This window comes from Castor canadensis, chromosome 2 (assembly GCF_047511655.1).
Source record: "Castor canadensis chromosome 2, mCasCan1.hap1v2, whole genome shotgun sequence".
NCBI lineage: Eukaryota > Metazoa > Chordata > Mammalia > Rodentia > Castoridae > Castor > Castor canadensis.
This window is the reverse complement of record NC_133387.1, coordinates 132,589,731-132,616,679: the sequence shown is the minus strand read 5'-3', so window position 1 is coordinate 132,616,679 and position 26,949 is coordinate 132,589,731. Positions and strand designations below refer to the sequence as shown.

The window sequence follows — 26,949 nt, the reverse complement described above, 5'->3', positions numbered from 1 at the left end:
CTGAAATATTAATCAGCTGATTGAAATGAGCAGCATATAATGAACAACAGAAACTATCAAAAACTGCCAAGAAATTCCCTGATAACCAAGGAACCAAGAAACCTTTCATACAGCAAAATCATATTCAATATATTTGAACAAAATACAAGCACAAAATAGAATGGAAAAAACTGAGAATGAAGTAAGGAGGTAACAGGCTCTAAATTTACTTATTTGGCAGTACTGCAGTTTGAACTCAGGGCCTTGCATTTCCTAGACACGCACTCTACTACTTGACCCACACTGCCAGTCCTAAATTTACATTATATTTTACCCAAAAATAAATAAATAAATAATAAGCTTTTCAGAAAAGTACATTAAGCCAGGTGCCATAGCTCACACCTATAATCACAGCTACTTAAGAGGTGGGGATGGTAAGGATCCCAGTTCAATGCCAGCCCAGGCAAGAAGTTAGTGAGATCCAATTTCAACAAAAAAGCTGGTCCTGGTGGCACCCACCTGTGGTCCCAGCTACAGGGGAGGCTCTAAGTAGGGGGATTGCGGTATGAGGCCAACCCCAGGCAAAAATATGAGACCCTACCTGAAAAATAACTAAAGCAAAAAGGGACATGGCTCAAGTGGCAAAAAGTCAGCCTTGCAAGTATGAGGTCCTGAGTTAAAACCCCAGTACCACCTCCACCGCTCCCCCACAAAAGAAAAGAGCACATAGTTTTGACTCTATTTTGTCCTCAAATCTTCAGGCACTTGACCAATAGACGGTCTTCACAGCAAATTCCCTTTGGGTCAGATTATGGATTATGGTGATTGCCTGTATTTTTTTCCCAAGAAAAATCTGAACCAGACATCTGTGGAGGAGGAATAGGGCTGGAGGCATGGCTGGCTCAAGTGGTAGAGCACTTGCTTAGCAAGTGCAAAGACCCGAGTTCAAAACCCAGTACCAAAAAAAAAAAGAAAAATTAAAATTAGCACAAAAAACAGCCATTCTCAGAGAAAAATTCAATTTAAAAAACTGTGTGCATGTATTATACCATCTAGACAGAATATTACTGCCATCTAGACAGAATATGTAAGGATAATTCTCAATACCTGCAAAAATAGGCAATACTGTCTTAAAACAGCCATAAATTTTACAAAAAATGTCATCCCACTGTTTTAACTCTCAGTCAATACTCACTGTATTCTAGCTTCCTTCTCTTCTTTTTTTCTTTCAATTGTTCTTCTTCCTCCCTGACTCCTTCTTCTTCCCTTGCTTCTTCTCCCAAAGCGTCATAAAATACTGGATCTCGATGAGCAGCCTTCCTCTGGAAATGCTTAGTTTTGGCTCCCCCTTTAACAAGTACGACTTTTCTTTTCAAACAAGTGCAACCAAACATACAATCTGGTCTACGGCAGTGGGCAGGTTGGCGCTTCTCCAAAGCTAGACTGGAACACACACAACCCAGACGACAGAAATCGTTGTTGCATGGAGGAGCTCGTTTCCTTATGATTGTATGGATGGGTTTAGTTTTGAGAGATGCCTAAAGTTAAAGCAGAAAGGTGTGATCCTACTAAATCATCCTCCAACATCAAAGACTTATAGTCATATACTGCTCTGCCTTCTTCTCTGTAAGTACTAACAGACTCAAAGGACAGAACATGAATACAACTAGGACTCTAAGCAATCTCCCATTCTAATGCTCAGAACAGATAAGCAAGAGAATAAATATTCTAATTGTAAGTAACAAAGTAATGTACTTCAGCAGAGGTTGAAAAACCTAAGGCCCATGAGCCAAGCCAGAATGTTTCATAAAGTTTCACAGGAACACAGCCAGGCTCATTCATTACATATGGCCTGTGGTACAACAGCAGCGGAATAACAGCAACAGAGTATATGGTTTGCAAAATAAAAAATGTTCACAGAAAAAGTCTGCTGGCCTCTATGCTAGAGTAGTAACACGAGAACTAAATATGCATGCGTCTTTATGAAATCAGTAATAATAAAGAACTCAGTCCACATTTAGTCCCAACACCTAATGCTCTTCAGCTCTAGAATTCAGTACAGAATTTTAAAATAGAAGGTAAGGTAAAAAAAAATTCACAACTGAAAATTATCACCATGCTGCTGCCATTTTACATGTACAGGTGTGCTGCTAATATATTAAAAATTCTTAATACACCTGGGTGCATGTAGTTCACACCTGTAATCCCAGCTACTCAGGAAGTGGATCACAGCTCAAGGTCAGTCTGGATAAAAAATTAGTAAGATCCCCCGCCCACCAGTCTCAACCAAAAAGCCAAGAATGGTGGCACATGCCTGATCCCAGCTACACAGGAGGCATTGGATCACAGTCTGAGACCAGCATAGGTTAAAAAAATAAAAATGCTGGGGGTATAGTTCAAGTGAGAAAGTGCCTGCCTAGCAAGCACAAGGCTTCTAGTTCAAATGCCAGTACTGCAAAAAAAAAGTCTTAATACAACATTTCATAAAAGACAGAAGCTTTTTTGTTTTCTTTTTTTCCTCTGAATAGGTTTATTAGTTCCTAGGCTTTCTAGGATTTAGCACATTGTAAGAAAATTTTTCAGTTTATTAACAAGATCAACAAATATACTCATCCACATGATAGAAAATGAAATCAAGAGATTTTTAGAGTGACCAATTAATTGTCTTTATACAGCAGAGTATCCAAATTCAAAAACCCAATTGTAATGTCTGCCTCTACTGGCAGGGGTTTGAGTGAGAAGCTGGTAAAAAACAAATGGGGAAGACATTTCCTTAGTGTCACATAGTTAATTAAATGCCCCAAACTACCTGATCCTCCTGCCAAAAAGCCCTGGTCCCATTTCTAGCCAAGCACCAAAGTGCTTCCAGAAAACAGCAAACACTTACTTGAGCTGTAAGCAGAGTTGTCAAGGAAACATCTGCTCGCTCTTCAGTGATGTAAGTCCGTGGTTTTCCTTCCCAAAGTGCACAGTCTTCCAGGTCCATTAGCTTAACCTGAGATTTGGACAAGCCTGGAGGGCGAGTTCCCTGTTGCTGCTGTTGTTGATGATGATGTTGCTGTGCCTGCCGCAAACTAATCTGCTTTGGAAATGTACCTTCATCTAAAGTTGACACAACAAAGTTGTTCACCTGATTATCTGAGTTGGTGCTTGAAGAATTCTTGGTACTCTTATCTCCTGGTATCACATGAGTGTGTTTCTGCTTTGGTGAAACAGGGTATGGTAAAATGGATTTATAAGATGACTTACTTCGGCCACTGAGTGCTGTCTGTTTGTTTAGAGACTTTGCCTTTCGAGAGGCAGTGGATACAGAATGAGGCTTCAAAGAGTAAGAGGTAGAAGGGGAAATGGTAGATTGCTTCTTTAGTACACTATCAAGTGTTCGTACATAGCTGGTACTCTTGGTGGGAAGCTGGTACACCACAGGAGATGTGGGAGCATTGGAAGAGAAACCCATGCTTGTTTCCATCAGCTTGCCTTCATTTTCCAAGTATTCATCTAACTTATCACTGCAGAAAGCAGAGCGGTTTTTCAGTGAACCTTCTGAATTTGCACCTAGAAATAAGAAGATACAAGAAACTTAAATCTAGGGCTGGGGATGTAGCACAGTGGTAGCAGCAACTGCCTAGCATGCACAAGGCCCACAATTCAAACCCCAGCCCTGGGGAGGGAAAAAACAACTTAAAAGAAGCCTAAGACAGAACTTTAGAACTCTAAAATAGTCATTCTAAAAGGCCAGGACACTGAGCTATAAGACACTGAAACTTCTAAACTATCCCTCCTCAGAAAGAAAATATTAAATCAATAAAAGAGACCGAGCCAGGTGCCAGTGGTTCATGCCTACTCCTACCTACTCAGGAGGATCAAAGTTCAAAGTCAGCCCCAGGAAAATAGTTCATGAGACCCAATCTCAAAAATAACTATCATTACAAAAAAAAAGGACTGGTGGAGTGGCTCAAGTGGTAGATCACTTACCTAGCAAGTGTGAGGCCCTGAGTTCAAACCCCAGTGCCACAAAAAAAAAAAAAAAAGACAGAGTGGCTCAGTGGTAGAATGACTCCTACAAGTCTGAGGTCCTGAATTCAAACCCCAGTACCATCAAAAGAAGAGATGCTAATTACATAAAAAACCATTCTTTAATCCAAACAATAATTACATTAAAACACATTCTCTAAAATTATGTCTCATTTTAAATTAATTTACTTAATACATCTTAACAACAATTAACATACGTCACCAACCTTTGGCAACTTTTGACCTAACTATAGAAATCACAGGTAAGTAAAACAAAACGGCAAAAATTATAATTAAATCAAAGCAGATTTCAACAGAACGCCAAAAGATTATTTAAGAAGCTGGAGTCCCTGGAGTGTAATTTAAAACCAAAAATATTATAAAAGAGGGAAACAACAAATAGAAGATCATAACATTTAGTTTTTTAAAAGAAAACATAAATTTAATAGAGTCAAAGCATTACATTGTTACAACACTATACAAAGATTCAAAGATATGACGTTTTTAAACAAATGGTAATTTGGTTAGTGTGTAAACAGCAAAGAAACGTGATGAAAAAGGAAAAGCATTAGGCAAATAGGCACACAGTGCCTAATTAAAACACTTAGATTATAAATTTACTTTGAAGTATAAGACTGGATATGTGGCTTAAGAGGTAGAACGCCTGCCTAGTAAGCACAAACCCCGGAGTTCAAACCCCAGTACTGCCAAAAACAAAATGAAACTGATATGAACTACTACATAGCTCTGAAGTATAAAGTTTGAAACAATGCTTGAGAATGATGATTGTTTTAAGTGTAGGAAAAACAAAAGAAAATGCAGTTTAAAACATGTAAGGATTGGCCAGGCGTCCATGGCTCAGGCCTGTAGTTCTAGTTACTTGAGAGGCAGAGATGAGGAGGATCACAGTTCGAAGCAAGCCCAGGAAAATAGTTCTTGAGACCCTATCTCAAAAGTACTCAACACAAAAAAGCGTTAGTGGAGTGGCTCAAGCTATAGAGCACCTGCCTAGAAAGCTTAAGGCCCTGAGTTCAAACCTCAGTGTCACCAAAAAAAAAAAAAGGGATTAATAAGCTTGACTTGGTAAGGAACTAAACCCTAGGATGTGGCTACAAAATATCAGCAAGACAATTATTGTCAGTTCAGTTTAAAGCATGGAGAGAAAGAATGAAGAGGAATGGTTAACCAACAATTACTTTTTTTTTTTTGGGGGGGGGGAGTAGTTACTAGGTTTGACCTCAGCATCTTGTGCTTGCCATGCCACTTGAGTCACCCCCTAACCATTTCTGTTTAAAGTTCCTTTTTAGATAGGGGCTCTTTTTCTTTGTCTTTTCTTTTTTATGAGGGTGGGGGGTGGTATACTCTGCTTTTGCCTGGGGTCAGCCTGTACAGACACCCTCCTAGCTACGGTCTCTCACACAGTTGGGACCATAATAGCATGCCACCAAACCTGGCTTATTTGTTGAGATGGGGGTCTTTACAAGCTAAACACCAGTAGCTCACACCTGTATTCCCAGCTACTTAGGAAGCTGAGATTGAGAGACTCAAGATTGGTGGTCAGCCCAGGGAAACAGTTTGAGAGACCCCCCCCCCATCTCCAAAATAACCAGTGTAAAATGGACTGGAGGTGTGATCAAGTGATAGAGAGTCTGCTTTGCAAGCACAAAGCCCCGAGTTCAAACCCCAGTCCCACCAAAAAAATTTTAAAAAATTAAAAAAAAAAAAACCCAGGTCCTGTCTGGGGGATTGGTACCAGTGTGAGAGGAGGGAAGGATATAAGGAAAGGGTGTAGGAGGGTGAATATGGTGTAAATATTATGTACTCATGTATGTAAATGGAAAAATTACAGCTACTGACACTATTCCAGGAATGGGGGAAGGGGAGATAAAGGAAAACAATGGAGGGGATGAATTAAACTATGATTTATTTTAAGAATTTTTGTAAATGTCAAAATCAATGTACCCCAAGTACAATTAAAAAAAAAAAAAAAAAAAGAAAGAGTAATCCTAACTACTTGAGAGGCTGAGATCAGGAGGATTGCAGTTTAAAGCCAGCCCAAGCAAAAAGTTCACAAGTTCATCGAAACCAATGGCTGGAGTGGTGACTCACACCTCTCAGCCCAGCTAGATGGGGAAGCACAAATAGGAAGATGGTGGTCTCATCCAGCCCACTGTGGGTATAAAGCAACACCCTATCTCAAAAATAACCAACATAAAGAGCTGACAAAGTGGCTCAAGTGGCAGAGTGTCTGTTCATTAAGTATGAGACCTTGAATTCAAATCTCCATATTGCCAAACAAACAAACCCCCAATCACCATCCAGGTATGGTGGTACACCCCTATAATCCTGACACTTCAGAAACTAAGGCAGGTGGATTGAGAGTTCAAGGCCAACCTGCAATACATAAATGAGACCTTGTCTTAAAAAAGTCAAACAATTAAAAAACCTAATTACCTTCATTCCTACATGCAGAAGCACTATGAAATTTTCCCCTCCATCCCTTGATCTTGGTAAAGTCATTGGTCTTCCCTGTCCTAGAAACAAAGGGAAATCCAGCATCTATAAAAGAAAAACAGATGACTAAAATACGATCAAGACAATATCATGTCTAATTACTAAGACTTTTTGTATATATACATCATTTATTTACAATAAGACACAAGATATGCTCTAAAATACAGCTCTAAAGATAGCTTTTTTAAAAATCTAAATCACAAATAACCTAAAGTGTTAATACTAAGAAAAATAGTACTTGACTTTAAAAATGCTACACACTCACCAGGAGAAGCAGGGTTGGTTCCTGTAAGGTTCCAAAAAGGAAAGCTAGTGGCTGGAGCCAAAGGCAGTTGTACTCCCAAGTATTTAAGATCAATGCTCACTGTTGGATCCACTGAATTCAATTTTAATCCCACTAGATAAAAAAAAGGACCACAAATCGTAATATTACCCTTTTCTTTTTAAAAAAAAAAAAAAAAAAAAAAAAAACCCTTTGGCTAGGAGGAAGAAGCTGACCAAGAGTGAAAATCAAAAATGATGAAATATAAAGAAACAGCGACAGATTTACAATCTGCACTTTCTGGTATTACTATTTGTGTAATCATTCCCCTGCAGTTTGTTTCTAACCAATGGAATGTGACAAAGGGGATGGTGCATATGTGATTACATGTATGTGATAGTATAAGCACATAGCACCATCTTGCTAGAGCCGCAAGGAAACAAATCTTGCCAAAAAACTGAGGCAGGGGAAACAGATTCCCCTCCCCCCATCATCCAAGTCTCTGATGATAAAGCAATCCTCACCAATATCTTGATGGCAGCATTATGAGATCCTAAGCATAGGTAAGTCATACACAGAAAATGTGAAACAGTAAATATGCTGTGTTATGTTGCTAAGTTTGTTGCTAAGGTAACAAATATATATGACAAAATTATGGTCTTTTCTGCTTTAAGACCTTGTGATTCATAGACTTTCTAGGGTTTCTAATACAAACCTGCAGTAGGACAGTATTTTTGGCTTGATTATGGTTATGATTCTCTAGTTATAAAGACTTCTTTATTTGTAGGTAAAGAGGCAATCTTTGGGAAAGTATTTAATTTAAATCATAAGGAAACTGAAGACAAAGGGAGTTCAAAGTATTAATAATACTGAAAGCATTAAAAGTCAGAGGTGTGTTTGTTTGTGGCGATACTGGGGTTTGAACTCAGGGCTTTGCGCTTGCTAGGAAGGCACTCTACCGCTTGAGCCACAACACCTTTTTTGTGTTGGGTATTTGACATAAGGTCTCATGAACTATTTGCCCAGACTGGCCTTGAACCTAGAAACTCCTGATCTCTGCCTCCCTACTAGCTAGAATTACACGTGAGCCACTGGCACCCAGCCAAAATTCATAGATTTTAAAAAAAAAAAAGAAAGTTTTAGGTAAACAGAACATGGTGGCACACATCTGTAATCTCAGCACTTTGGAGGCTGATGCGGGATTATTGAGTTAAGAGGTCAGCAGGGACTACACAGCGAAACCCTACCCTAAAAACAGAAGCAAAAGATGTAGGCACAGGTTTCAATAGAAAGCTCACATAAACCTGGTTTCCTATAAGGTGAAGATGATATTAGGGAGGCTGTAAGCAACAAATTCATCTGGCTAACCTGTGTATCCTCCACATAGATCTTACCTGAACAAAAGGAGGCTATTCTGTTTTAGTTTGCAATCTTTAAAATAAACATTTTAATTTATGTTTATTTTACTTAATAAGTGATTAAAACTAACATCAATAAAATGTTCTTTCCTCAGATTCTAAATCAACTTGGGGTTTGAAAGTAAGAGTCAAAAATTACAAGTTAAAACAACTGGTTTCAACTAGGTGCCAGTGGCTCACATCTGTAATCCTAGCTACTTGGGAGAATGAGATAGGAAGACTTGAGGTTCAGTTTGAAGCTAACACAGAAAAATATCTCCAAATAACCAGAGCAAAATGGACTGGAGGTGTGGCTCAAGTGGGAGGTAGAGCACCTGCTTTGTAAGTGCAAAGCCACTAGTTCAACCCCATTCCCACCAAAAAAACCAAAACAAAAACCTGGTTTTTAATCTTGTCTTTACTATTTCTTAACTACTTGGGCAAAACAAGTCTTAGTTTTTGGTTTCCTTAACAGTAACATGAACACCAAGCCACCACACTGGGCTGCATGCTTTGAGAAGTTACTCTACCTTCTCTGTAACACAGATGCTATTTGATAAAAGGCATTTCCCAGATCTCAAGGAACTTTAATGTTATGTTTTCCCAAGTGACTCATCAGTAGTTACAATAGGGCAACGAAGTCCTGTGAGAGATAAACCAAAAGAAACACCACAAAGCCCAAGGGAGCCTGGTAAAGCTACCAAAAGCGTAAGTTAAGTTGAGAACAAGCAGAAGTTTGGCTGGCTGAAGCTCAGTGGTCCATCGTGTACCCAGCATACCTGAGGTCCCGAACTGGATCCCAAACACTGTTTTTAAATTAAAATTAAAAACCAGAAACTACCTAGCAAGTGCAAGGGTCAAAGCAAGTTCAACCCTCAGCACTGATAAAATGGGAAAAATAAATTAGTAGAAATTAACAAGGAAGGGTGGAGAACAGGAGGAGAAAAGAGTAGAACCAAGGAAACAAACTGCTGTAGCCAGGGAGCTGGACACTGTGGCACATGTCTGCAATCCCAGCTACATGGGAGGCCATAGGTAGGATGAGCACTGTGTGAGGCCCACCCCAGGCAGAAACTTAAGACCCTACCTGAAAAACACTGAGAAAGCAAAAAAGGGCTGGGAACATGGCTCAGGTGGTATAGGGCCTGCCTAACACTCAGGACGACCTGAGTTCAATCTACCATACTACAAAAAAGTGATAGAAGTTATTGTAGCTGGGGTTGGTGACTCGAGCCTCTAATGACATCATTTAGAATGTGGAGGCAAGAAGATCTTGAGTTCAAGGCCCGCATAGATTACATGGCAAGTCACATGCAGCCTGCAGAGCTACATACCAAGATTGGTTAATAAAAATAAAGAGGGGAAGACACAGCTCACTGGCTAAGGGCTTGCCTAGCATGCTCAAGGCCCTGGGTTTGATCCCCAGCACTACAAAGGGGAAAAAGAAAAACAAAAAACTACTTTAGAAATTCAAGTGAGAAATTAATCCTAACCAAAAGATTTAAGGAGATACTATAGGGCTCTAAGAAAATATTTTTCATTAACAACAGCAGCTGCCTAGAGAGAAAACAAAAACAACAAAGCTGTTAAAAATGTACACATACTGGCAAGTAGGTGTATATATATGTATATATAGAGAGAGAGAAAGAAAAAAAATATATAAAAGTACATGTGTGTGTGTGTATATATATATATATATATATATATATATAAAAAATCAAATTTAGAGACTGTCTCCTACTTATTTTCTCATCTGCATTTACTGTGACCTGTGCACCCAAATCTTAGGGAAAACAAGTCCTAAGAACAAATAACAAAAAAAATCACCTAAAAAAAATGAGGGAGTGACATGGTAGTGGGGTTTGAACTCAGTTCAAAACCAAAATTTATTTTAAATATGCATATTCTTTAAAGTCATAGGTCAGGTATGGTGGTACATGCTTGTAATCTCAAGCTATTTGGGAAGCAGAGCTTAGGAGGATTGTGGTTTGAGGACAGCCTAGGCAAGAATGTGAGTTTCTATTAGGAAAATAACAACAAAAAGGCAAAAAAGACAAAAAACAAAAAAGGGCTGGGGCATGGCTTAAGTGATGGAGCACCTATCTAGCAAGCAAAAGGTCCTGAGTTATATCCCCAGAATCAAAAAATAATAGTAATAATAATAAGATTCCCTAAAAGGAGAATGACCTTGTTTAAAGTCAACCCAATATAGGTCAGCCACAAATATCTGCTCTCAAAGAAATGTTTGCCCTGTAAGAAAATTCTGCCCCAGGTAACAGATATGTGCAATCTATACTTAGCTGATTTCATTTGAATAAGGATAAATGACTTTGGCTTGCAGAAATAAGATAAACAATTCACAGAAAACATATTATACAGAGTCTAAAATCTTTTCAAAATATGACAACCCAAACTAAATTTCACTCCTAAATGTTTCTGCCATGCTTTACCATATTAGTAGCTACTTTTTTTCCTCTGAACTCAGGGCATCACACTTGCAAAATAGGTGCTTGAGATACACCACCAGTCCATTTGATCTGGTTATTTTGGAGATGGGGTCTTCTAAACTCATTTGCCTGGGCTGGCTTGAAACTGCAATCCTTCCATTCTCAGCCTCCCAAGTAGCTGGGGTTACAGGTATGAGCACAGCCACTACTTCTTAAAGACACATTATACCCATAACTCTATGAGCCTACCCCTCTAGTCCTCTTTCCACTGTCTTTCTGTACCACCATAATGGTTAACCATGAACTTCTGGCTGATATTCTCAACAATGCCAAAAAGAGAAGCAAACCCTAAGTTCTTATTAGACCATGATCCAAAGTAAACATCCAGTTTCTAATTATGTATGATTACACTGTTGTTAATTATAGAGCTGTGGACCTCACAAGCAGGTTAGACACATTTGAAGCAATGAGCCCCAGATTTGTTGTGTAACTCAAAGATCTAGGAAAATGACAAAGTAATCTGTTCCCATTCTATCAGTTTGATTTTTTTTTGGGGGGGGGGTTTCTTTGGTTTGATTTTTTTTGGGGGACAAAGCCATGCTAAATTGCCCAGGCTGGCCTCATATTCGCAATCCTCCCAAGTAGCTGGGATTATAAGCACAAAATTAAGTGTGCTATCAGCCAGACTTAATTTGGTTTCACAGTACTGACAACCTCAAGTGACAATGTGGACCATAAAAAGCAGCAATATTAGTAGCTACTAATATGGTAAAGCATGGCAGAAAATTCTTGGATTGTTTTTCCAGGGACACAATGCATACATACAAATGTAATAGGGAAATATTACACCATTACAAAAAAAACCCTCATAACTGAAAAGAGTATAATCTCTTGGTTCAAACAAAGGTGGATTTACCTAAAATACTATATATGGTAAAAAAAAAAAAAAGTCTGATTCTAGCTAAACACACTGAAATACAAAGTATCCACAAAAATACAATCAAGGTGTTTAGTTATATAAGCACCTAATAACTGATAAAACACAGGACAGAAAAGCATATATAAGAAAGTTCCAGCTAACCAACAATTTAACACTACATTCAGTATGCATTTTTAAATAACTAAAAAGAAATCGAGCTCTTGAAAGACTGTTGTGGGCTGGGCATCATGGTACATGCCAATAATCTCAGTACTCAGAAGGCAAAAGTGAGAGGATTGAAAGTATGAGGCCAGCCTGGGCTACAGAGAACCTCTGTCTCAAAAAAAAAAAATAAAGACTAGCATTACTCATAAAAGAAATTAACAGTAAACTAAAGTGTGGAATATACATAATGGCTTCCCTCCAAAGAGTACAGTTTGGAAATAAAGGAGAAAAAAAGAGTAACTAACTTTACAATGAAAAAAACTGACAAATACCACCTCAATCTATAGATCAAGGTCAACAGTGATAAACCACGTTGAGTGTATACACCCTAAATATGATGAGATGAGAATGGTGCATCACCTCTGGGGTCCTCCTCCTAAAAAGAGTCTGAACATCAGGCAAATCACAATTTAGGGATATTCTACAAAAATAACTCAGTAATACTCTTCAAAACTGTCAAGATCATTAAAAACAAAGTCACAGCCAGGAGGATCCCAAAGATATGTAACTGCTATGGGAAAAAAAGACAGTAAGTAAAAACTCAGGAAATCTGAGTAAAGTATGAGCTATAGCGGGGAGCATAGCTCAGGTGGTAGAATGCTTGCCTAGCATGCGCACAGCACTGGGTTCAATCCCCAGTACCATGAAAGATAAAAAAGCATGGGTTTTTATAAGTAATAATTTATCAACAATTTTTGATGCATTAATTATAACAAATACACCACAATAATGCTAAGTGTTAATAAGGAGAAATTGGACATAGAATGTATAAGAATTCTCTGTACCATATTCCCCAATGTTCTGTAAATCTAAACCTGTTCTAAAATAAAAGTTTATTTTTAAAAATCGAGAACAAACTGACTTGGTAAGCAATGAAGCAGAAATGCTTTAAACAAACCTTTAAAGTTAAAAAACATGACTAATTTTAGGTAAGTAGACTGGTATAAGAAAACAGACCTATACAGATATAGTAAGAGAAGTACAGGAAACAAAAACAGAATTGTGGAACGCAAAACTAAAGACCTTACTTTATTTTACCAACAAAGTTACTAACAATGATAAACACATTTTCCCAAGCTTAATCAACATTTCTTCCACAAGTTCAAAACAAGCTCAAAAAGCTTATTTCAAGGTTTATTCAACTTAAAGTATCATAAAGGATTATTTTCTAAAAAATAATGAAACTCTGAAATTAATAGGGAAAGAAAAATACTGAGTTCAAATTTAACACATTACTTTTCAGAGATAGATATACAATACTATCAAAATAAAACAGAGAGGAAAATCCAAACCAGAACTTTATCTCACATCTTGAAAAGTTAAGTTCTATGTGGACTACTAGCTTAAAAAAAAAATTGCAAGAATGCAGCCAAATTTTACTTTTTTTGAAATGGGGTCTGCGTCGTTGCCCAAGCTGGTCTTGATCACCTCTGTCTCAGTCTCGCAAGTAGCTGGGGGCTTCAGATACATAACACCATGCCCTGCTTGCAATTGAATACATTTTACCAACTTTAGGATAAGATACCAACTTACACCAAATGCAGAATCTGTAGAGCAGGTGAAAAGTATTGGCTCATGAGAGGAATGTAGTACAGTGGCAAAGTGCAAGGTCCTCAGTTCAAACCCCCAGCACTGGGGGGAAATGAAAGTAATGGCTCATAGAAATGGTTTTGGGTTTTATTTGGCAGGTGTGGCGGCACAGGCCTACAACCATAGCACTTGGGAAGCTAAGGAAGAAGAATGGAAAAGCAAGAACAGCCTGAGGTTTGTAGGAATTTCAGGACCAACACAGACTACATAGTGAGACCCTATCTCAAAAAAACACCTCTGGCTTTGTTTGTAAAGGTTTGAGTTAGATCTCAAACTACTAATTTTAAATGCCATCATGTAAACTCTGAGTGACATCACGTTAAGATTCCAGCTTCAAATGAAAAAAATGGAAGACCTAGAAATATTGGGCCTACATTCCCGTATGACAATAATCCATGATATGGAAGATATCACTACACTCCAGCCCCCAAGCCCCCCCACAAAATTCAAGCTAATTTACTTTGATGCCCACTTCGTTTCGGTAAGTATTTCACTTTGAACTCCCCATTCCACAAAGAAAAAGATTATACAGATTTGACTAAAATATCTACAATAAGAGGAAAAAGTCAAACTGTAGCCAATCGAGTCAAACTGTAGCCAATCGGGAAACAATAGACAAATAAATTAGACCAAAAAAAGACTGGCTATGAGCACTGAACTTATTTACTTCTGGAACCAACACTAAATACAAATGTGGGGATTAAATTAAAAGAACACAACCCTGGCTGGGCATGGTGGCTCATGTCTTTAATCCCAGTTACTCAGGATACCAGTTAAAGGTCAGCCGAAGCAAAAAGTTGGCAAAGACCCCATCTCAATCAATAACCTATGGTGGAGCATACCTGTCATCCCAGCTACACAAGAGGCATAAGTAAGAGGATTGTAGTCCAGGCCAAACCAGGCAAAAATGTGAGACTCTATTCCAAAAATAACTTAAAAAGCAAAAGAAGGTGGGGAAAGCAACTGCCTAGCTCCGAGTTCAAATTCCAGTACTACCAACAAAGATTTAAGAAACCAAAAAACTGAGGCACAGCTTACAATCCTTCATTGCATGCAAATAGGAAAATTAGTAATTATTTCCATGATGATAATAACTAATATAAATTTCATTATTACAAGGAACAGAATTAAGCAACATAATCAAGGATAAGATAATCTGCCACAATAAAATACAGATAATTAAAATTTTGATCTAATTTCCTAGCAGTGTATCAAATATATAAATTACGTATTTGTAGTCACACTTGAATATAGTACTAAAGATATAAGGAAAAGTAGGACCCTCCCCTCCAAAACAGCAACAAGTTAAACAAAAGCAACAAGCTAAAAAAATAAGAAATTGGGTGGTAAGGGAGGGGGTGGGGGCAGGGGGGAGAAATGACCCAAGCATTGTATACACATATGAATAATAAAACAATAAAAAAAAAAAAGAAAGAAATTGGGGGATGGGGGGGTAGTAGACACGATGACACCTGGTTTACAAGAATGAAGAGAGAAAACACTACTATTTTTTTCTATATATAGGTTATTAGCATAAAATAGACCTAGACATATTTTTAAGTTAAAAGAAAGATCTGTAGAAGCAGAGAAAAAGGAATATTCAAGTTGGAGTTGGAGGTGCAAAAAGAAATGAAATCAAGGATGGAAGGAAAGACAGAAAAGGGGAAAGGAGCAGAGAAGTAGGGTAGAAGAGAAAAAGAAACGAAAGAGAAGAAGAGAGAATAAAAGAAAAACTTAACCTGCATATGTTTTAGAGAATATTACCTTCTTGAAGGCCAGGATGTATCACCTGCTTGTGCCGTAAAGACTTCAAATCTTCTATCAACTCCTTCTCCAATTGGGAAATTCTTGCTCTGCAGCCTACTCACAAAATAAGCAATGATAAAATAAAATATGTATACCACAGAAGAGTCAGTGTGGCACATTTCACTACTAGAGCCCAACCACAAATACATCCCAGTTTTCTACGATTATATAATACCTGAATCATTTGTGGTTGGTGCCTGAAGATTTGAGGGTTCTTCTGTTGTCCCATCAACTGCATGAACATCTAGAGCTTCCTATTTATTAAAAACAAAAATAAAATGTAGTTCTTGTCAATTCTAATAATATAAAATCAGGATTTAAAAATGAAAACAAAAAAAGAGCTGGGTGTCAGTCGCAAAAGTCTATAATCCTAGCTACTTGGGAGGCTGAGTTCAGGAGGATTGCAGTTCAAGGCTAGCCCAAGCAAATAGTCTGTGAAACCCTCATCTCCAAAATAACTAAAACAAAATGGACTGGAGGTGTGGCTCAAGCAGTAGAGTGATTGCTTTATAATCACAAAGCCCTGAGTTCAAACCCCAGTACCACAAAATAAAACAAAAAAGACCAAGAAGAAAATATCATCATGCTTACAGTGATGACTCCAAATCTACAGAACAGGAACAGGGTTTTTATATATACATATATATTTTCTACTTCAGCATTAACATTACTTTTGCATTGACTGACTGATTGATTTGCAGTACTAGGGTTTAAACTCAGTACTTTACGCTTGCTACTCTGGTTGAGCCACGCCTCTGGTCATTCTGGAGACAGGGTTTCGCTTTTTGCCCAAGCTGAAGATACTCCTATATTAAACTTCCCACTGTAGCTGGATGACAGGCAAAAGCAAAAAGGGCTGGAGGCATGGATCCTGTGGTAGAGCCTTGCCTACCAAGTCCAAATACTTCAAATTAATTAATTAATTAAAGCCTTAATGATGAAAATTCCCAAAGAACTGAGTTAAATCAGCAAAAATCATGGCCCAAGAACTAAGCAGACATTATTTTTAGTAAGTCTTTTTCAAACAAAATATCTTAAGTGATGCCTGTTAACTAAGCCAAACATTATGGAGAACTTCCCCCTTTCTCCACATACCCTCACAATTGAATACATTCACAAAACTAGATCCCAAGTTAGTTTTCAGTCAATATACAATTCAAGACTGACTAACTGATCTTAGAAAGAATACTGAAAATTACCACCTTACCTTTGATTCAAAGGAAACAAAGAGAACACCATCCACATCTTCCAGATCAGGCTTCACATCAGGAAAGGGATTCCCAGGGCCTACAGGGGTATTCTTTGAAGACGTTAAAGACTTCACCGTGTTTTTAGGTGGTCGCCCTGCCTTAGAGAGTTTCAATTTTCGAGGTCTTCCTCTTTTTCCAGAGGCATTTGGAGAGGCATTCTGATTAGCATTCACAGCCTTTGGGGCTGTCGAGATCTTAAGTACAGCTGTTCGCTTTTTGCCCAAGTCTTCTTTTCCTACAAACGAGTCCCCAGGTGAACCATTTGAACTATCATGTGTTCTCTCTGAGCTAATGCTATCAAATAGATCAGGATATTTCCACTCAGGCTCTTTAAGTAAAGGATATTTTTGTGCCACTCTAAGATCTGGTGAATGTCTTCTAAGACCATTTTCTGATTCCTTGCCTAAGCAGAAGCCAGTCCCACTGGAATTTTCAATGTATGTAGGCAAATATTCTAATTCTGCCAACATAGATTTATCCTTCCGAGATGTGGAAAACATGTTATCAGGTAGTTCAGAAATCTTCACTGTGCTTTTGGTGACAGCACAGGGCTCCAGATAGACTACTGGCATTTTTCCAGTGTCTAATTTGAACATTTTAGCTTTAGCAACCCCTGATGGGCTGCTTGGTAGCCATTTAGAAGATGAATGGTCAGCGTCTGGGTTATCAACTTTATTGTGTCTCTTTAGTTGTTTTTCTAATATAGGATCATCATCACTGTTTGAGTACACATCTGTTTCTTCATCTGTCTCTTCTTGTTTCACAGTGACCCCTTCTGGACACTCCCCAAGTTCGTAATCATAATCATCTAGAGGTTCCTCTTTAATGACAACATTGAAGTTTCCACTTGGGTCTACTGGTGAGTCTACATGGGAGCCATCTTCAAAATTGTTGGCAAGAAGACTAGAGAGACAGGAGGGAGGGATAAAAAGTATGGAATTATCCATAAATGAGACTCAAAGAGGAAAAAAAGTTCTTAAAACTAAGGAACATGTCAAATTTCATAAGCTATTCTTCAAAAACACTATATAACAAGGTTCTCAAAAGCAATTTATCAACATCATACTTTTACATTTTTAACAATATTTCTTTAAAAATATGTACAGAATAAAATTCCCTTATTAAATCACAATGTAGGACATATCATAACATTTATTTACCTTCAGGTATTTTCCAAATGAATTCAATTTTGAAAGTCAGCTGGCACAGACCCAAAATCAAGCTTAAAAATACACAAGCTATTAACTGCCAATAAGGCAAAAACATGTCCAATGCAACCAGGAATTGCAGTATTGCAACACACTAGAAGAAAACACTTGTCAACTGACAGCCCATTTATCTATTAAGAGGTCACATTCACGTAACATAAAACTTACCATCTTAACCGTATCAAGCAATGCTACTACCAGCTGATTAAATTAAAATTAAATTAAAACACTCACTTTGACGGACTGGAGGTATGTCTCCGGTGGTAGAAAATGTTTACCAGGGATGTGTAAGGCCCTGAGTTTGACCCCCAAGGGAGGAAAAAAAAACTCAATTTCAGTGTAAAAAATGTAGCCACTCATTCATTGGTTTTTTTGATGGGACTGGGGTTTGAACTCAAGAGGGCCTTGCAAAGCAGGCATGCACGCACGCACGCACGCACCCCCCCCCACACACATGTTTTTTGGATCCTTCTAACCTCAGCCTCCCAAGTAGCTAGGATTAACAGGTGTGAGCCAGCAAGTCAATAATCTTCCAAAATAAAAGGAGTTAGGGTAGTTGAAGTCAAGTACATATAACCCAGATAGATTTTGTAAAATTCATTTTTGGAAGGGGGGAGAGGTACCTGGGTTTGAACTCAGGATCTCACGCTCGCCTGCTAGGCAGGCGCTCTTACCGTCTGAACCTCTCCACCAGCCCTACAAACTCATTTTTAAAAGCATCTAATTTCCTTTTCATAACAATTAGCCATTGAAATGACAAAAACTGTACCAATGTACCTTGAGGACATGGCAGAACTATGTATGGAAATATCACAATGAAATTCCTTTATACAATTAATTTACAGTAATAAAAAGATGAGGCTGAAGGTACAGTTCAAGTGGTGGAGTGCCTGCTTTGCAAGCACAAAGCCCTGAGTTCAAACTCCATACCACCAAAAAAAAAAAATTTTTTTTTAAAGGTAGAAACAATTTTTTTGTCCATTAACTCATGAATGAATAAGTATGCCAAGATCTATACAACAGATCTGACAGCAAAAAGAATAAAGTACAGACACATGATACAACATGGATGAATCTTGAAAGCACAATACTAAGTAAAAAAGCTAGGCACAGAGTAACATCTATTATATGACTGCACTAAGAAATGTCCAGAACAGACAAATGTATAGAGACAGAAAGGAGAAGGGTGGCTGCATAGTATTGGGTGGGGAGTGGCTGAAGGAAAATGAAGACTGACTAGTTGATGGCAAGGAGTTTTTTTCTGGAGTTGATAAAAATGTTCTACAAGTGTGGTAACAACTGAACGAAGTCTGTGTGTGCATTCAAAATCTCTGAACTACAACACACATTAAATGAGTGGTTTTATGATATGTCAATATCTCAATTTTTTTTTTTTTTTTAGTTAAAAAAGTTTCGGGGCTGGCAGAATGGCTCAAATGGTAGAGTGCCTGCCTAGCAAACAGGAGGACCTGAGTTCAACCCTTAGTACTACCAAAAAAAAAAAAAAAAACCCCTGAGTAAATTAAAAGGCTTTTCCTTGTATTTCTTACAGGACTACTGACTATTTAAAGCAATTAAAGTAACAATGTTTGGCCAGCAAGGACTAAAAAATTACCCAAAAAAATATTTTAAAAAAGTGTGGCCAAGTATGGTGGTCTATGCCTGTTATCTCAGTTCTTGGGATACTAAGGCAAGAAGATTGTAAGTTTGAGACCAGCCTGGACTACACAGGAAGACCATCTCAAAAATAAACCAACCCACAATGTTTGCAAACATTGTTCTTATGTAAGAACAAGCTATAACCCTAGTACGGCAAAAATAAATAAATAATATAATAAATAAATAACATTTTAAAAAAGTGTAAGGACATTAGCTATTTCACTGCTATGGACTGTACTGTATCTCCTCCAAAATCCACAGGTTGAAATTATAACCCCTAATGTAGAGATAGGGTCTTTAGGGGGTAACTAAAGTTAAATGAAGTCATAAGCGTGGGGTCCCAATACAGGCTATTGCCTTGAAGTTCTCTGTCCTTTTTCCACCACCACCCAGTCCCCATTATGTGAGGACACAGTGAAATGATGTTTGCAAGCCAAGAAGAGACACCAGAAACTAGACTTGCCAGAACCTTGATCTTGGATTTTCTAGCCTCCAGAATTTTGAGAAATTTTCTCTTACTTAAACCAACCAAGCTATGGTATTTTGTTAAACCATCATGAATTGACTAAAACAAACAAAAAATACAAAAAAGCATAGCTAAAAAGACAATGGGCAATATAAATGGAATATCTGAAAATCTATATGAAAACAAGGAAGACAAAGAATAGATGAAAGAAACAGAAAATAGCACAGTAACATGATTAAAATCTAGCCACATCAGTAACAACATTAAATACAAATAAAAGCAGTCTAATTAAAAGTATTTCGAGGTGTCAGTGTCTCAGACCTGTAATCCTAGCTACTTGGGAGGTTGAGATCAGGAGCATCAGGGTTTAAGGCCAGCCCAGGCCCAAAAAAAGGAAAGGAAGTTTGCAAGACCCCATCTCAAGGAAAAGCTAGGCATAGTGTCATACATCTTTCATCCCAGCAACGGTGGAAAGAGTAAAACAGGAGGATCATGTTTCAGGCTGGCCTGGGCAAAAAGCGAAACCCTATCTCAAAAATAACCAGAGCAAGCTAGTCATCATTGTCTCACACTATAATCCAGCTAATTGGGAGGCTAAGATCTGGAGGATCTAGGTTCCCGGTCAGTCCAGAAAAATAGTTCCTGAGACCCCCATCTCTAAAATAACCAGTGTGGCTCAAGCAGTAGAGCACCTGCTTTGCAAGCATGAAATCTTGAGTTCAAATATGAGTACTACCAAAAAAAGAAATAAAAGAAAGCCAAAGTCCTAACATATGCCATCTAAAAGAGTTATTTAAATTCAAGGACGGTTCAAAACAAAAAGTAGGGAAAAGATATACCATGCAACCATTAATCAGAAGAAAGCCAGTATGGCTCAGCAGTAACAGAGAAAGCAGATTTCAAAATAAGGAGTATTAAAATCATAATGAAACACCCCGTGCAACTTATGTGCTAATAAAAATGTTCAAAAAATTTAAAAAGGAGTACTATTAGAGATAAACAAGGGCGTTATACTTAAAGCAAAAGTTTATCGTTACCAGTGGGGCACATGCCTATATTCCCAGCACTCAAGAGGCAAAGGTGGCAGGGTCAAGACTTCATTGCATTCTCTGCCCCCAAAATCAATGTAATTCACCACATTAACAAAATAGGAGGCTGAGTGCCGGTGGCCCACACCTATAATCTAGCTACTCAGGAGGCAGAGATCAGGAGGATCACAGTTTGAAGACAGTCCCGGGCAAATAGTCTGGGAGAACCTATCTTGAAAAAACACCCATCGCAAAAAACAGGGCTGATGGAGTCGCTCAAACATTAAGAGTGCCTGCTTAGGAAGCATGAGGCCCTGAGTTTAAACCCCAGTACCACCAAAAACAAAACAGGAGTAAACACATGACATCTCAGTGGATATAAATCATTTGGCTGGGTATAGTGGTACATACCTGTAATTCCAGCTACTTGGGAGGTTAAGGAAGGAAGATTAAATTCAAAGCCTGCCTAGGCTACATAGTAGGTTTAAGGCAAAGAAAATAATTTGATAAAGTTCAACAGTCATTCTCAACTAAGAAATTGAGAAACAGAAGAAAAATTTCTCAATGTCATAAAGGGTTCTATGAAAAACAAAACTATACCCACTACCATAATATACAATGAGAAACACTGATTAATGGTGGGGAGGGGTTAGAAAAAGACTGTAAAGGAAGAAGTAAAACTTTGCTCAGCTAATATAACTGTGTATGTAGAAAACCCAAAAGAATCTACCATCTACCCAAATAAGTGAATTCAACAAGATCACCAAGTACAAAGCCGATACCAAAAAACTATTGCATTTCTATATATAACATGTACTAATATATCAAAGTCAAAATAGTTTTAGTTAAAAATCAAACATTTAGTCCTGGGCTGGTGGAGCGGCTCAAGTGATAGAGCACCTGCCTAGTAAGTGTGAGGCCCTGAGTTCAAACCCCAATACCATCAAAAAAAATTTTTAAGTTAAAATAGTCCTTAATAGCCTTAAAAAGATAGAAAGGTCAGATTCAAATAACTAGGAAAAAAAATGACATCAAACTTCTCAACAGGACACTGACAGTGTCCAGTAGCACCACATTTTCAGCATAGAATTCTACATCAAAACAATTTGAAGAATAAGAGCAAAATGAAGGATACTTGCCAGCATGCAAAAAGATGATTAGGAGTAGTGGAGGTAAAGCAGAGAACTACTGCATTTAATCATATCCAGTTCTATCTAAACTTTTTCTTCTTTGTTGTCCTGGGAACTGAACCCAGGGACTCCTGTATGCTAGAGAAGCACTACCATGAGCTACATTCTAGCCCCTACTGAAGCATTTGTAAATTCTATGCTCCATACAGCCTTTTGAGGAAATAAGTGAAAGGTGAACCTCATGCAAAAGTCAAGTTTCAGATGCAGGAAAAAGAATACCTGCATGAGAATGTAAGTGTCAAGTGTAAAGGATGAAAACAAGGGAAAATCCCAAGGTGACAGCTTGGTTGTGGTCTAAAGAACTAGTTCTAATTAGCAAAGGAAGAAGAAAAGCTCCCAAAGGAAGATAGAGGAATAAAAAATTTTCACCTTTTACACGTCTGTATGTGTATGAATGGTAAGATTTCTAGTTTTACTGAAGAGTTAAGGAAAAATTAGCACCAGTTATATGGAAAACTAAGAAATATTTTAAAGTAAGGCAGTAACTATCTACCACAAAACAAAGCTACAAAAAAATGTATTCAAAGAAAATGGGTACTATTTGAGCTCAGCAGTGTAAAATACTTATATCATACTATAAAAATTTAATTTAAAAAGGCCGTTGGGCATGGTGGCACATGTCTATAACACCAGTAGTTAGGAAGGAGAGGCAAATGATCTCAAATTCAAGGCCAGCCTAGTCTCCATAGCAAGACCCTGTTCCTCTACCCTCTCAAAAAAAAAAAAAGAAAAAAAAAAAAAACTTATATAACAAATAAATCTTTTTTTTAAAAAAAAGAGAGCTAATTTCACCAGCTAAGTTTTTTTGGGGTTTTTTTGTTTTGTTTTGTTTTTAACCAGGTAACTGGAGATCAAACCCGGGGCCTCATGCATGCTAGGCAAACATTTAACCACTGAGCTCCATCCTCAGCCCTGCTAAGTGTAATTTTTGGAAGGAGGAAATTGTTTTAGTTTTCACATTTAAGTCTGTGATCCATTCTGAACTAATTCTTATATATGGTATGAAGAATGAAGGCAAGTATTTTCCCAGCATCATTTATTGACAATTAGCTAAATAACTACATGAAGAAACAGGAAGAATAAGTGAAAAACCTTGTACATTGTATGCCATGGTTTGCATGTGTTCCCAAAATTTTGTGTATTAAAAACTTAATCCCCAAAGTAATATTTGACTTTTGAAGTAATGATATTTGGATGTGGAGCCTTTGGGAAATAGTAAGGATTAGATGAGGTCACGAGAGTAACACCACCCATAGCCATTTGTGGCTTTATAAAAAGATGAGAAACCCAAGCTAGCACACTTGCTGTCTCACAATGTGATGTCCCCAGTCCTGCTAAAATAAAGTGAGAAGGCTCTTCTTACCAGATGCCAAACAGTGACTGATACCATGCTCCTGGACTTCCCAGCCTTTGAAACCATGAACCAAATAAACTCCTGTTCTTCATAAATTACCTGGTCTTGAGTATTTTAACAACTGAAAACCAACTAAGACATTATCCTAGAAAATACTCAAAGATAGGTAACATGTAAAATTGAGAGCTGGCATTAATCCTATGATTTAGACAGAGGCAAAAATGAGAAACAGCTAAACGTAAAAAAGTTCTTAGAAAAAAGAGATAAAGCTACTACTATTTTTTATTGTTATACTTTGAATATGAAATACCCCCACAGGCTCCTATCTTGAACACTTGGTCCCCAGCTGGTGTCATTATTTTGAGAAGCTATGGAAACTTAGGAGATGGAGCCTACTTGTAGAAAATGGGACGATGTACCTGGCCTCAAGCTCATTTCCTGACAACTGTTCCCATCATGATGTCTTCCCCAAGTGCATGGAACCAAGTGACAACGGACTGAACCCTCTGAACTCATGAGCTAAAAGAAATTTCCTCCCTAAGTAGTTTCTGTCAGGTATTTGGTCACAGCAATGAAAAGACAACTTGATACATTCATCTAATTAAACTTCTAAAATTATGTATACATATTTATAGTAGAATAAATAATTTGTCTAGTCTTCCTCAAGGTTCCTCAAACATGGTTTCTAAAATATCTGTAATTTCCTGAGTAACAGAAGTACCTTTGTTACATAGGCCCATTGGCTCAGACATGAGTTTATGCTAATGTGTTGACTCATGGTGGACCTCTAAATAGCTTCAAGATAGGAATGGACACCAAGAAACCAAACCCTGTGATAGGCCTCTAGGGAGGAAAGGGGGACTGGAGGTAGAGTTCAATCACATGGCCAGTGATTTAATCAATCACTAGATAGGGACGTAACAAAACCCAAAAACTCTGGACACTAAGACTCAATGGGTTCAAACCCCAGTGCCAAAAAAAAAAAAAAAAAAAAAAGAAAAAGAAAAAGAAAAGAGTAAAAGTCAATGGGGCTTCGTATCAGTGAACACATGTATGTGCCAGAAGGGTAATGAACCCAATATGCATTTGAGATCTACCAAACAAATCCCCCCATCTCTTCATTTGGTAGGTCCTAATAGGTATGTTTATTAAAAAAAAAAAAAACTATAATCCTCAGAGTGGGCGTAGCTCAAGCAATAGAGCACAAAGCCCTAAATTCAAACCCCAATAGCAGAGGGGGAGAGGAAGATAAGTAGGTGGCCTGAAGTCCCCCAGTTGTGGCTGTTGTCTGAAATAGGAGCAGTATTGCTAGGGATCATGCCTTTAAACCTGTAGAGCCTAACACCGAGTTGTTAGTCTCAGAAATGATGTGTGGCTGAAACAGATACAGTAGGCTCCCTTATCCATGGTTTGGTTTTGTACCATTTTAGCTATCTAGTCTTCAACCAAGGTCCAAAAACATTAAATGGAAAATATCAGCAATAAGCAGTTTATACATTTTAAGTAATTCTTATTATGGCATACTTACTCCATTTTATTATTAGTTATGGTTTCTAATCTCTGTGCCTAATTTATAAACTCACAGTTAAACACGTGTAAGGAAAAAAACACAGTATACATAGTTTTGTACTAGTTTCAAGCATCCAATTGAGGTCTTAGAATACATCCTGTTAATTGGGGGGGACTGTATATTACTGTTTTGACTTTGCTTTTAATTTTTAAAGCAATGTATACTCCTCAAAACCTAAACAGTAATTACTAACAGTATCAGTCTTTTAAAAAGTAAAAGTATGACAAGGGCAAAACTGGAAGAATGGACGCTCAGCAACCTGAATAATAAGCTGAATGCAATCAAGAGACAAAGCAATATATATATCAAAGTAGTTTGGAACCAACAAGGACTAGCTTTAGAAAAAGGCCTTACCACAGAAGTGGACTATTCGTGGCACCATAGGCAATTGACATTATAAAGCTTTACAAATTAAAATAATCTGGGTAGATAACTGATCAAGGAAAGGAAACAATGACCAAGAAAAGTTACAATCTCCTGAGCAACCCCAATGGCAAAAAAAAAGTGCCCAATTTCTCTTATCATTAGAAAAATAAGGCAGGATGTGATGACTTGCACGTGTAACCCCAGCTACTTAAGAGGCAGAGATTAGGAAGATTGAAGTTCTAGGTTAGCCAAGGCAAAAAGTTAGCAAGATTCCATCTCAATCAATAAACTAAGTATGGCAACAACTGCCTGTCATTTCAGCTATGTGGTATATAGTAGGAAGGAGGATTGCAAGAGGCAGTAAGGAGGATCCGATCTGAGGCCACCACCCCAAAAATATGAGACCCTCCCTACTTGAAAAGTATTAAACAAAAAAGGACTGGAGATAAGGATCAAGTAAGCGATAAAATACGTGCCTAGCAAGTCCTGAGTTCAAACTCCACTCCCTCTCCACCCCCCTAAAAAAAAAAAAAAAAACAGAAAAATTAAAACCACAATGCTCCCACTTTCAACACTTCAACACACTATTTGAAATATTTCTATCTAGTACAATTAGACAAAAAAAAGAAAAAAAAAAACAATACAGTAATATCCATAACGAATGGTTCCAAGACCTTCAGTGGGTGACTGAAAACTATGAATATACTACCAGTTCTGGCTCCCATGTACATTTTTTCCTATGCATACACACCTATATTAAAGCTTAATTTATATATTAGGCACAGTAAGAGATCAACAGAAACATGGTAAGATAGAACAATTATAACAATATACTATAGTAAGTTTGTGACGATGGTGTCTCTCCCTAAAATATTTTATTGTACTGTACTCATCTTTCTATGATAAGATACATGACACTATGCAGAGAAACTGAAGATGCAAAAATAACAGCAGACATTTAGGAATGAAGTGATGAGAATCTGAACAAACAACAGTATAAATCTCAAATACCATAAAGGTAGAACTGGTAGGATCTGGTGGCAGAGTAGAAAAGTAATAAAATGGAAAAAATACAATCAAGTAGGATTTTCATATTTTGAGCTTAAAAACAAACTGTGACAGTCATAAATAACAAACTAAACTGGATCAAAGAACTACACTGGAGCCTTTTTGGAAAGCCACACTGCAGAGATGGTACCTGGAGGTATGAAAAGATGTAAAGAAAAGTGATAATGCAGATAGAACAAAGACAGATTAATCTTAAAAAGATGCCCAACATGAGAAAAGATAATGTTCTTGGGCTGGTGGAGTGGCTCAAGTGGTAGAGTGCCTACAATTGCAAGGCCCTGAGTTCAACCTGCAGTACCACCAAAAAAGAAAAGACAATGTTCTAAGCATAATTAGGATGGTAAGTCTGGGTGTTGTGGTGCAACCTGAGGCAGGAGGATCCTGAATTTGAAGCTAGCCTGAACTATGTGGAGAGACTCCATCTCAAAGAACAAACAAATAAATAATAAGACAGAGTAAATAATAATAATAAAAACACCACCATTACTCACAACAGTGATGACACTAGGGATAGCAGAGTGGCTCAAACAGTAAAAGCTGCCTAGCAAGCATGAGGACCTGAGTTCAAAGCCCGGAATCACCAAAAAAAAAAGAAAGAAGATACAGAATCAACAGAAGCATCTCTTGACAGATGAAC

The 26,949-nt window shown here is 37.7% G+C and overlaps 1 protein-coding gene across 14 annotated transcripts in view; it reads right to left on the bottom strand.

Annotated features, from left to right (window-relative positions):
- Positions 1-26,949, bottom strand: part of Mga (MAX dimerization protein MGA) — a 109,036-nt gene that overhangs the window by 35,871 nt on the left and 46,216 nt on the right. For all 14 annotated transcript variants that reach the window (XM_074065717.1, XM_074065718.1, XM_074065715.1 and 11 more), the window contains 7 exons: positions 16,361-17,306; positions 15,329-15,407; positions 15,112-15,207; positions 6,773-6,904; positions 6,448-6,552; positions 2,867-3,534; positions 1,175-1,517 (listed from right to left, as the gene is read on the bottom strand). In XM_074065717.1, the coding sequence (XP_073921818.1) occupies positions 1,175-1,517; positions 2,867-3,534; positions 6,448-6,552; positions 6,773-6,904; positions 15,112-15,207; positions 15,329-15,407; positions 16,361-17,306 (2,369 nt within the window). The remainder of the gene's footprint in view (positions 1-1,174; positions 1,518-2,866; positions 3,535-6,447; positions 6,553-6,772; positions 6,905-15,111; positions 15,208-15,328; positions 15,408-16,360; positions 17,307-26,949) is intronic.